Source organism: Chelonia mydas, chromosome 17 (genome assembly GCF_015237465.2).
Source record: "Chelonia mydas isolate rCheMyd1 chromosome 17, rCheMyd1.pri.v2, whole genome shotgun sequence".
NCBI lineage: Eukaryota > Metazoa > Chordata > Testudines > Cheloniidae > Chelonia > Chelonia mydas.
In genome coordinates, this window is record NC_051257.2 from 1,919,381 (window position 1) to 1,931,336 (window position 11,956).

Below are 11,956 nucleotides of genomic sequence, written 5' to 3' on the forward strand. Positions count from 1 at the left end.
GTGTCGGCCATTTATGTACACTGGCCCTTTGCTCTGCAACAATTACATCCCCTTATCCCACCACCTAGAGACTTAAGAAATGCCATGGGGAAACTGAGGCACCCCTACAGTATTCCGAGGAAACATGAAGAACAGTCCCACTTCGTCACAGAGGGCAGACCAGCCCCGTGGGGATGTACCCAGGGCTGCAGCAGGTGTGCACAGCCCTGGCCACCGCGTCCTGCCCTCTCCTTTTACTCACAGAGCCAGCCACAAGCTAGCACAGGTCTGCCCAGCCGAGCTGCGGCCGCACGCTGAGTGCGGCGCAGACGGGCCCTCGGTTGGGAGCTGCAGGGAAAGTAATCAGCCACGGGTAGAGTTAAGAGTAAGAAGGCTCAGGCTGGACTAGCAGGGGACTGCAGGTCGGGATTGAGGGGCAGGGTAGAGCTGGGGGGAACTCAGGTCTGGGACAGAGGGGACTGCGGGTCGGGACTGAGGGGCAGGGTAGCACTGGGGGGACCTCAGGGCTGGGACAGGGGGCTGTGGGTCGGGATTGAGGGGCAGGGTAGAGCTGGGGGGAACTCAGGTCTGGGACAGAGGGGACTGCGGGTCGGGATTGAGGGGCAGGGTAGCACTGGGGGGACCTCAGGGCTGGGACAGGGGGCTGTGGGTCGGGATTGAGGGGCAGGGTAGAGCTGGGGGGAACTCAGGGCTGGGACAGAGGGGACTGCGGGTCGGGATTGAGGGGCAGGGTAGCACTGGGGGGACCTCAGGGCTGGGACAGGGGGCTGTGGGTCGGGATTGAGGGGCACCGGCAGAGCTCTGGGGAACTCAAGACTGGGACAGAGGGCTGCGGGTCAGGATCGACGGGCAGGGTAGAGCAGTGCACGAGGGAAACTTGCCCAGTTCTCCCCAGCTTGCTCCCAGGGATTCCCTCCCTAGGGTGACAGGAACCGCCCCGCCCTTGCAGATGGCGCCCCAGGGACTGAGCTCACTGGGCTGGGGCCAGAGCTATTTGCATGGCATGGCTGCGAAGGAGGCAGGAGTCCTGTGGGTTCCAGCAGCCGAGCAGTGCCCGGGGACAGTCCCTGGCAGGACAGGCCTGGCAGAGGCCACATGATGCCCTGGTCAGGGATTGGGTGGGTGGGAAATGCCCAGTGCACTTTATGCCTCCCCCAGGGCTGGGCTGGGCTGCTCCAGGCTCCGGGGCAGGGGGAAGCAGCCGGGGGCCCAGACCAGCCAGCTGGGACACATGCCAGGGAGCCAGGAAGCCCCAAGGACTGGCGCTGGCTACTGGAGGCAGGCCTGGAAGTCAGCTCCACACAGTTCCCCACCTGACTGAACTTTGCTCCTGGCTCAGGTCCCAGGCCCCTGCAACGGGAGAAGGGCTGAAGATGGCAGCTGTGGGCGAGCCCCACAGCTCCCTCTACGACACCATCGTGGTGGGGGCCGGGATCCAGGGGTCCTTCACTGCTTACCACCTGGCCAAGCGGGGCAGAGACACCCTCCTGCTGGAACAGGTACCACCCCCCACCCCGACGCGCCGCTCCGGGGAGGACTGCAGGGCAGCCACAGCCCCACAGGCTCCTGCCGCAGCCCTGGGTGCACACAGGAGCAAGCCAGAACGCGCCCTCCGGCAGCCATGCACCGGGACCCCGCAGACACCCGGGCTCTGCCTGGCGACAGCTGGCCGGCAGGATGGACCTTGTCCCAGACACAAGCTCTGCACAGCACTGCTCCACCGCAGGCTCCAGCCCAGGCCCCAGAGCGGCGGGGATCTAAGCCCCTGCGCCCTCCTCTCCAGGCGGGGTCCCTGCAGCTGGAAGGCACGCGAGGCCCCCCTCCAAGGCCCAGTTACAGCCTGGCAGCCAGGAACCGCTCGCCGCATGCCCGCCTTGCCCCCAGGCAGACGTGGCTCCGTTCCCACTGCACACAGCTATCCCAAGAGCCCAGGGCTGCCCGCTGGGCCAGGCACAGAGCCGGCTCTCCCAACACCCCCGACCCCCTGGGCTCGGATCCTGCCGGGAACATCCCCATCAGCAGCTCTCAGCGACTCCCCAAGTTGCAGGGAGAAGCAGCGTGGCCTGGCTGGTCTGCTCCTGGTGCAACGCACGATCCTCCCAGCCATCGTGCGCCTTGCACACGCACCCCAGAGCGGCCTCGCCCCACGGCTGAGCTAAACACCCCTCCCCTCCCCACGGTGACAGAGCGTGATGATGCCCCCCCTCCTGCCCATGCAGCCTGGAGTCTCCGCCCCAACACCCCCGCCACGCCCCACGCAGCAACACGCCCCACCACCTCTCCTGGAGCCCCCGGGAGCCCGGGCCACCCACCGCAACATCCACCAGCCGCTGCGACACGGCCGCCCGCTTGGCACAGAGCTGCCACGCCCCCACCCGCCCCCCGACAGCCCTTCGGGGGCAGAGCCCCCCATACGCCAGGGGCTCTCAGTAGCGAGGACTTGCCATCTGAGAGAGCAGCGGCTGGCGCTGTGTGACGCTCCACACGGGGGACCTGCCATAGAGATCAGTGACTGGAGTGGCAAGATGACCCCACCTGGCACCTAGGACCCCACCTGGCTCAGCACTGGCCAGAGGTGCCAGGACGAATCACTGCATTCCCCGCGGAGCGGGCAGCACCCAGGCAGCCCTCGCCCTCGCAGCCCCCCCTGAGCAATCGCACCAGCCAGGCAGGGTCGTGTGGCCCAGCTGTGCCCAGGGGGTGCCCCACAGCCAGGGCAGAGAGCAGCTGGAACCCAGACCCTCAGGAAGCGATGGCAAAGAGAGGGGAAGGTGCACCATTAATCCAGGTACCTCTGCCCACCATGCCTGGCTGCTGCCCCCAGCCTCCCCTGCAGCATGGGCAGAGAGCACAGCTCCAGGAGGGGGCTGCCCTCAGATGTCCAAGGTGCCCTGAAGAGCCCAGGGGCGTGTGCCCGAGGCGCGTGCACCCGGGCAGCACTGCAGACAGGGCAGGGAGAGGGAACCAGCATCCCCACAGCAGGCCGGGATCCCCAACGAACCTTCCCTTTGCCCCTCCTGTCCTGGCAGTTCCCCCTGCCTCACTCCCGAGGCAGCTCCCATGGCCAGAGCCGGATAATCCGCCACGCCTACGCCCAGGAGCACTACACGCAGATGATGGCAGAAAGCTACAGCCTATGGGAGCAGCTGGAAGCCGAGGCTGGCACCCAGCTGTACAGGTGAGGTGCCGTGAGGGGGAGGGGGTGCTGCCCGCCGGGGACTCGGCTCCCTGGCAAGGGGGGCTGCTGGAGACAATTCAGCCCTGACACCTCAGAACCGAGGGGCCGGGAGGCACAGGGCCCCGGCTGCCCCGCTCAGCGGTTATTGGCGCTGCTGGGCCCCAGCCGAACAGCAGCCGGGCCGATGCCAGGCCAGCTGGCCCCACGGCTCACCCTTAGCACCACGCATGCCAGGCCCCGGCCGACAGGGCCACCAGCCTGGTATGGGAGCCTGGGGAAAGGGCAGCCAACCACCGGCCCTGGCCCCCGGTGCCCAGCCGGGTTACTCACCCCCAGGCTCTCTGGCCAGACATTACAATCAATGGAAAGGAAGGGCCCTGGCTGCCCCTGAGTAGCCGACACCAGGGACCCCTTTGGAACCAAGCAGAGCATTAAGGGGTTGTTGCCGGAGTGGCTCAGCCCCACGTTAGGGCAGGGGCAGGATTTTACCACCCCGGAGATTCAGCAGCGTCTCCGTTCTCTGCGGGGCCTGCACCGCAGTTACAGCCGGTTGGTGGGTGCAGATTGAAACCCCCCCCAGACCAGTCCCCCCAGCCGGCAGCCTTGGGCCTGGCCCACGAGCCCAATGGGAAAGAGATGCGGGGCTCTGTGCCAGCCCGCCCGAGGCATGCCGAGTGCAGGCCACCCCGGCCAAGAGGAGAGGCTAGTAACCCCTCCAGGCTTCGGCTGCTGTCAGCACACGGAAGGGAGCCGGGTGTGGGAGACACAGGACGGCGTCCGGCCAAGATCCAGGAGCAGGGATGGGCCCGGCCCCGTTGCAGACCAGCGAGCGCAAAGGGGCCCAGCGAAGAGCAGCAGAAGGGGCAAAGTCCCTGGCACTGAGCACGAGCCACCAGCCGCCATGTCTGAGCGATAACAAGCCCCCCTGGCCTGGGCCCCAGACAGCGCGACCCTGTTTCCTTTGGCCGACCGCAACAAACAGGCGGCGCCGGGGCCAAGCGAAGCAATCCCGATTGGCAGTGCCACCCGGACGCAGGCTGGCTAAGTGCACGAGGGTCTCGCGGCTCCACCAGCCACCAGCCCCCAGCCCCGCGCGGCTCCGGTACCCGCCTGAACCCGAGCAGCCGCGGATCTCCGGGAGTGGTACCGCGCTGCCGCTGGCCACGTGCTCTGAACGGGACGGTGCCCTGCCTGGGCCCAGCCGGCTCCCGGGGCTCAGAAGTGCTCCCCTAGGACAGAGCCTACAGCTCCTTACTCCCCTGTACAAGCCTGGCTTCGGCTCCAGATCCGTTTACACATTGCCAGCAGCCCCCATGAGCCTCCCCCAGGTGACGCTGGGGAGCTGAGCACTGGAGGGGTCATGGCGGGACCCCCTCCCAGAGGGGGAGTCCAGCAGCAGCCCCATGCTAGGCCATGTTAACAGATAGCGGGAAACAAATGATCAACTTCCATCCATCCCCGGTCCTTGGCTGACTGCTCAGCTGCCGTCAGAGAGGTGAGGCTGCCCCCCACCCCCTCCTTCTGGGCCACGGCCCCACAGGCCAGGGGACTGGTAGGGGCTGGGAATGGACGGAGAGCCCAGGAGGGAGGTGGCAGCCCACCTGTGAACATTGGCACGGGGCTGCCAGCGGTTCAGAAACCCCTTCCCCCACATGCCAGCATGCAGAGCCCCCACTGCAGCCAGGGAAATCCCTGGGGCAGAGCCCACAGGGCGAGCCCCTACACCACTGCAGGAGCCTCAGCATTCGGGGAATGTGTCCCAGTCCCAGAGCCTGCCCCCAGGAGCCAGCCAGCATGGCCCAGGGCTGGGCTGCAGGGCTCGGCTCCAGCCCACAGGAGCTCTCAAGCCCAGGGCCAGCAGAGCCCTGCAGGAACCCCTGGACCCTCGGGCTTGCACCAGGACTCACCGTGCTCAGCCCCCCACTCACCTGCTCAGGAAGGGGTCTGCTCCGCTAGGTGCTGAGTAGGGCCTTGCCAGAGTGGCTGCACTCCCACCTGGCCTGGGGTGGAGCCACAAACCCCACCCCCAGCGCACCTGTGCTGGAGAGACAGGCCCCGAGCGGCCAGGATGTGGGGCAGGGGGCAGCCAGCAGCCAAAGACTGCTGTCTAGGGCAGAGCCAGGCTGGGCACAGCAGTGAGGCCAGGGGCAGCCCCTCCAGCCAGCCCCGGGAGGCTCTCGCAGTACCCCTAGGGCTCACAGCGAGGCCCCCTCCCTGGCCCCCCAGCACTCATCCCAGCACCCCCTTCTGTCCCCTTCACACCCTCCAGCCCCACATGTCTTGGCCTTCCTTAGGCATTGTGTAGCCAGGGCAGTCCCTGGCCCAGGTGCCCCTGTGCCGGCAGAGCTTGGGGAGGAGGCCGGGGGCAGGTCTGCTGGACAAGCCTGTGGACTCCCAGCCTGGCAGAGCCGCAGCTTGTGCCCCAGGAAGCGGGTGATTCAGCCAGACCCTGGCCCGGCCCAGTGGAGGAAATAACCTGCAGCAGGGGGGCCAGTGTGGCCTGTTCCCGGGGCTCAGGTCAGGGGCTGAGCAGCCCGAAGCTCAGGGATGTCCGGTCGCCTTGAATTATCAACTCCCGCACGCCCTGGCTTTAGACTTTGCCAGCCACCCGCAGCCACCTCTGGGGTGGGACATGGCAGCCACTGAACAGCATGCAGCAACACTGCCCACCTTACCCTGGGCTCCCCTCCTCCTACAGACAGCCCCCCCGCCCCCCTCCAGCACAGGGCAAACTCATGGAGAACTGGGACATACCCCACAAGGGAGCACGGGTGCCCTGCTGATGTCACCGCACAAACCGACTGCTCCCAGGGGCTGCGATCACGTGATCTACAGCACTCCTGCCAGTCCAGACCCGGACCACCTGTGACGAAGTGGGGCTGTTCTTAATGTTTCCTCTGAATAGTGTGGGGGTGCCTCAGTTTCCCCTAGGCAGTTCTTAAGTATCTAGGTGGTGGGGTAAGGGGGTATGATCCTTGCAGAGCCCTAGAGGGCAGGTGTGTGCAGGGGTCTGGACACAAAGAATGGCCGACACCCTGTTTCCTGGCAACTGGGGCTGGCTGGAGACATGGAGTGAAGGGCAGACGGGGTTGTCTGGCTCACTGCCCCCCAAAATGGACCCAGCTGAGGGGTCCGGTTCTCTGCACCTACAAGCTCTGTTTTAGACCACGTTCCTGTTGTCTAATGAACCTCTGTTTTACTGGCTGGCTGAGAGTCCCGTCTGACTGCGGAGTTGGGGGGCAGGACCCTCTGGCTTCCCCAGGACCCCGCCTGGGTGGACTCGCTGGGGGAAGCGCATGGAGGGGCAGAGGAGGCTGAATGCTCCGAGGTCAGACCCAGGAAGGTGGAAGCTGGGTGAGCTGTGTGTCCTGCAGACAGGCTGCTCACAGAAAGGAGACTTCCCCAGAGTCCTGCCTGGCTTCATATGGAGCAGTTCCAGAGCATCGACCAGGGACTCTGTGACACCACCCCATTACCCCAGCTCTGCCGGTGTCCCTCACTCCCGACCCGCAGCCCTGCACCCCACACACACTCCAGAAGCGCTCGCCGCAGACAGGTGCAGTGGCAGCCCACTAGCCATCAGTCTGGGAGCCCCAGACTCAGTCTCCCTGGGCTCCAAGCCAGGCTTTGTACTCTGTCCAGGACGAGTGTTTGGGGCAGCGACTTGCGGGGCCGCCCACGGTCCGCCCACCCCTTGCCCTTGCTCCAGCCTGCCCTGGGGGCACCCAGCACCGCGGTTGCGGGCTGGTTCCCAAGGCAGCAGGCCGCATGGCGGGCGAGACGGACTCCCGGTAATTTATCTGACTCTATAAAGGATGAGCCATTAAGGAAATAAACATATAAACGATTCCCCATCTCGCCAGGGTCAGAGCTAATGGAGCTATCAATCTCGTTAGGCGGGAGCCTGGCAGAAAGGCCCCTTCCGCCGTCCCCGGCTGACTGACTCCCAGATCCTTTGGCCTCGCCCCACAGGGCCCTGCCTGTTCCCCACACAGGGGCTGGGCTGTCCCGTGGGCTGGCAGTGCTCAGGGATCTCCCCTGATGGCGTGGCCCAGGGGAGAGACTCAGACCCAGTCTCTTGTTGGGGCAGCAGCAGCTGCGGTTCCCGCCCCGCCCCGACCTGCTGGGGGCAGGAATCGGCACTGCCCAGCCGCCGGGAAGGGTGGGAATCGCCCCCGTGGCCTTTAGTGACGGGAGGGATCCAGGCCAGGCTCCCTGCGTGGCCACGGGATGACCTGCTGCAGTCCCAACACCCCCCCCAGCTATCAACATGGCCCCCCCAGCTCTGCCAGTGCCCTCATCCCCCTGCTACTCCAGCCCCGGCTCCCCCAGCTAGCAGCTGGGCCCTGCAGGTTCCCCCCTCACTTGCTCCCGGTGGGTGCCGCTTGGCACCATCACGGCCCGGCCCCTTGGCCCCTGACCCTTGGTTTCGAACCACAGCCGCCCGCAGGGGTGGCAGCCTGCCCACAAGCCCAGCGAGGCTGGAACATGACAGCGCTGTCTCTGCAGTCAGCTTCCCTGGCGGCATGGGCAGGACCCGGAGCCTGGGTTCTGTCCCCTGCCCTGCCACCCACCTGCTGGGGGCCCCTGTGCAAGTCGCCGCCCCACTCTCTGGCTCCGCGACCCAGACCGCCGGAGCTGGGCTGGGACAGGCAGGGCCGAGAGGGCTCGTGGCACCCAGTGGCACGCCCACGCGGGACCGGAGCGGGCCGGGACATGGGCAGCGACTGCCCAGTGCCGTAACGCTTTGTTCCCCGGGCCCATCTCCGCAGGCAGACGGGGCTGCTGATTCTGGCAGCCAACACCAACCCCGAGTTCCAGCGCTTCTGCCAGTCTTTGGCACGGCACCGCATCCCCAGCGAGCTGTTCACCGCGGAGTCGCTGCGCGGGCGCTTCCCCGGCATCCAGCCCTACTGCGGGGAGGCGAGCGTGTTGGACCACACGGCAGGGGTCCTCTACGCAGACAGGGCACTCCGGGCTGTTCAGGTACCGGGCTGGGCCTGGGGCGCGTGGCTTCTCTCCAGCCAGGGGCCGGGGGCTCGGCCCCAGGAGATGGGGGTACTGACAGCATCGCCTCTAGGCCCTGCAACCCCCGGGACAGCTCCGGCTGGGCCAACAGCCACGCTTGCCACAGACACGGAGTGGGGCTCAGCTGGAGTCCCTGCACCGGCGGGGAACGCCTAGCGCTCTGCCCCTGCAGCTCTCAGCCACGCCCGTGGGTGCTGCCATGTGGTGCCCGGAGCTGCGTAGCTTGGCCTGGCGTTTGTCATCCCCGGCATGCTCCCTGGGGGTGGCTCGCCAGGGGCAGGCATGTGCCCTCTGCACCATCTCTGCAAGGCCATGGGCAGCCAGCAGCCCGGGTGGGGCCCCAGCGCACTCCTGGCTTGGCCCTGTTGCTGCCTTCTGGCCCCAGGAATGAGGGGTCCCTGGCCGGGCTCCCACCCACCGTGCAGGGGCTGAGCACCAAGCTGCACCTCTCGACCCCTGGGGCCGGGCCCAGCCGGCGTTGCTCCCCCGGCCCCAGGCTGAGTGGGCTCCCTCCCCAGGACGCGTTCCGGCGGTGCGGGGGAGCCCTGCGCGACAGCGAGCAGGTGACTGACATCCAGCCGGGGGTCGTGGTTACAGTGACAACCAGCGGAGGGGTGTACCGAGCCAAGAGTCTGGTGATTACAGCCGGCCCCTGGGCCAATAAGCTTCTGGCCCCGCTGGGCCTGCAGCTGCCTCTCCAGGTAAGGGCTGGCTCCGGCTGTGCCAGGGGGACGTGGGGCAGTGCCAGCGCGAGCACAGGATTGTAACCCAGAAAGCACAGCTCACTTCCACCACTGGCTCACGCCTGGCAGTGCACGTGGGGCTCCGTGTCCCTGCGCACGCCTGGCAGTGCACGTGGGGCTCCATGTCCCTGCGCACGCCTGGCAGTGCACGTGGGGCTCCGTGTCCCTACGCACGCCTGGCAGTGCACGTGGGGCTCCGTGTCCCTGCGCACGCCTGGCAGTGCACATGGGGCTCCGTGTCCCTGCGCACGCCTGAGGGCTCCATGCCTGTGCAGACAGGGCTGGGAGGAGCGAGCGCACCTTCCCGGGGGTTGCTGTGTGGTTGGTCAGAGCCCTGCAGTCGCTGCCTGGAGCTGCTCTGAGACGTGGCACCAGGGTGGGGCGGGGAGGGGGGCACTGGCCTAGGAGCTCAGCTGGGTCAGGGTAGGCATAGGGGCACAAGGCGCCAGGCGCCAGCCAGGAGGAGACCTGGCCTCCCACCTGCCTGCCAGCTCTGCTGCCAGTGCTCAGCGCTTGCTAGTGGGTCTGGCCGGCCCCACGGCCCGCTCACTGCACTGCCAGCCCCCACCCCCAAGGGAGCCGCATCCCTCTCGCCCGCATCCCCCCCCGCCCCCGGACTGGCCCGGCAGGGAGGAGAGGACTGATCCATGTGTGCCCTGCCCTGCAGACGCTGCGTATCAATGTCTGCTACTGGAAGGAGAAGGTCCCCGGGGCTTACGGGGTCTCCGCGCACTTCCCCTGCTTCCTGGCCATCTGCGACCCCCATCACATCTACGGGCTGCCCTCCAACGAGTACCCAGGGCTGGTGAAGGTGAGATGGGGCAGCAGGGAGGGTGGCCCAGCTTGCGCACCCGCACACACATACAGACACACACATGTACATACACGCACCCCCCCGCCCTTGCACACACCTCCACACACTTTGTTGGGGGGGAAGGCAAGATATGGGCGCTTCCCGGCCTGATGCAGCCCTTGGCTTTGCCAACCCTGCCCTTGCGGGGGGTGGGGGCGAGTGCAGAGCTCTGGGGGGAGGGAGCCTGGGGGCGGGGGCGGTGGGCGGGAGCCCAGGGGTGCTCGGCGGGGGCTGGCTGGGAAGGAGCAGGGCTGGCCTGACCCTCCCTCCTCAAACCGCCCCAGATCTGCTATCACTCTGGCAGCCCGGCAGACCCTGAAGAGCGCGACCGGCCGCCCGAGGCCTCAGGCCTGCCTGACATCCAGCTGCTCCAGGACTTCGTCAGCAAGTACCTGCCAGGCCTGGTGCCGGAGCCGGCCGTGGTGGAGCACTGCATGTACACGGTGAGGGGCAGCTGGGAGACCTGGCCTGAGAACTCCCCTCCCCTCCCCGGGCCTGCCAGCTCAAATGGGCACTCCTGCCTGGAGCTAGGACCAGAACCCAGGAGTCCTGGCTCCCAACTCCCCCTGCCCCCCCAACCTGCTAGCCCCTACGCCCCTGCCAGGGCCAGGGCTAGAACCCAGGAGTCCTGGCTCCCCAGCAGCCTGGCCTCTGCTTAGACACCTGCTCCCAGTTCATGCCCCACATGGGTGGTGATGGACAGGCCAGGTGATGGCCCCCGAAGTCACTCGGGTGCTCCCAGACCCTCCCCACTCCGGCAGGAGCCTGGGCACCAGTGTCCCCCTTGCCCACCCTGGGGACTGTGAATTGGTGAGGCTCTCCCCTCCTTGACACACGCACTGGCTCCCCACAGAACACCCCAGATGAAGACTTCGTTCTGGATCGGCACCCCAAGTTCAGCAACATCGTCATTGGGGCGGGGTTCTCAGGTAAGAAGGAGCGGGGCAGGATGCGGGGGGGGGGGGTCTTGGGTAAGCAGGAGCGGGGCAGGATGTGGGGGGCATCTCGGGTAAGCAGGAGCCGGGCAGGATGTGTGTGGGGGGGGTCTCAGGTAAGCCGGGCAGGGGCTCAGCACCTGCTCCCAGTGCCAAAGCAGCGCCACGGACGGCTGCCTAGGACCGGGGTGTTCCCCATAGGGCTGGGACGGCCCAGCAGTCCCCCTGCCCCATCCCTAGGCCCCGTTCAATCTGCTGCCACTGCTCAGCCCTGCCCCAGTGCTGGTCCCACGCCCCGGGGACGGGTGTGGTGCAGACCCCCCTCCCCCAGCTGCAGGGCCCCCCAGGCATTCCCAGGGACACTGGCTGGGGTGGGGAGTGGGGGGTGGCCGAGCCCCATGCCAGCCCCCGGGGGCAGGCGAGCATGGGCAGTGCCCGCGGCACAGGGCTCGCTCTCGGGGCAGCCGTTCCCAGCTGACTGGAGTCTCTGCACTTCTGCCCACACAGGCCACGGGTTCAAGCTGGCGCCGGTGGTCGGGAAGCTCCTGTGCCAGCTCAGCGTGGGGGAGGAGCCGTCCTACACCATGGAGCCGTTTGGCATCCGCCGCTTCCCAGCCCTGCCCCCCGCTGCCCTGTAGCCTGCCCTGCGCCGGGCCCAGGGGCTTCTGCTACCAGCGTCACTGGCCCCCAAGCTCTGGCTGAGCCCGGACGCTCAAGCTGAGCGTGGGGGTCACCCCCTCGGCCCGGGCTCTGTTCCCCTGTTTGTTTGGGTCTCAGCATCCCCCCATGCTGGGCACACACAGCCCCAAGACAAGGGGAACACGGGGCTCCCCACTCCTGTTCCAACCAATAAACACCTGGCAAGCCAGCCACCGTGTGCCAGCTCTCTCTCTCACCCGCGGCCGGCGTGGAGGGGCCAGGGGGCTCCCTAGGGCCCAGCAAGTTGAACAAGCCCCACCACGCTGGGTGAAGGTTGGCAGACGGGTGGGGGGGTCCCTGGCTCACTCGGAGATCGACCAATGGCGCCATGAGACCCTAACGCCCACCTTGGCCCCACTTCGCTCCATGCCCAGCCAGCAGCGAGCCCTGGGCGCAAGGTGCCTCCTCCATGGAGCTGGCCCAAGCTTGCCCTGGAAGGGAGCCTGAGCTGCCCCCCGCCTGGCCCCACACGAAACGGCCTCCTCAGCAGGAGCGACGTGGCTGGTGCCCCCCCACCCCG

At 67.4% G+C, this 11,956-nt stretch overlaps 1 protein-coding gene across 1 annotated transcript; it reads left to right on the forward strand.

Annotated features, from left to right (window-relative positions):
- The first annotated feature begins 1,320 nt into the window (after positions 1-1,320).
- On the forward strand, positions 1,321-11,605 carry PIPOX (pipecolic acid and sarcosine oxidase). Its single transcript, XM_037880852.2, has 8 exons — positions 1,321-1,499; positions 3,030-3,178; positions 7,951-8,164; positions 8,725-8,907; positions 9,617-9,760; positions 10,087-10,245; positions 10,656-10,731; positions 11,245-11,605. Exons 1-8 carry the CDS (start codon positions 1,374-1,376, stop codon positions 11,373-11,375), a joined length of 1,182 nt encoding a protein of 393 aa, XP_037736780.1. The 5' UTR covers positions 1,321-1,373; the 3' UTR covers positions 11,376-11,605.
- Positions 11,606-11,956: the final 351 nt, after the last annotated feature.

Coding starts and splice junctions, on each gene's coding strand:
- PIPOX (XM_037880852.2), top strand. CDS start 1,374: ATGGCAGCTGTGGGCGAGCCCCACAGCTCCCTCTACGACACCATCGTG. Junction 1,500..3,029: donor ACACCCTCCTGCTGGAACAG/GTACCACCCCCC, acceptor CTGTCCTGGCAG/TTCCCCCTGCCTCACTCCCG. Junction 8,165..8,724: donor GGGCACTCCGGGCTGTTCAG/GTACCGGGCTGG, acceptor CTCCCTCCCCAG/GACGCGTTCCGGCGGTGCGG.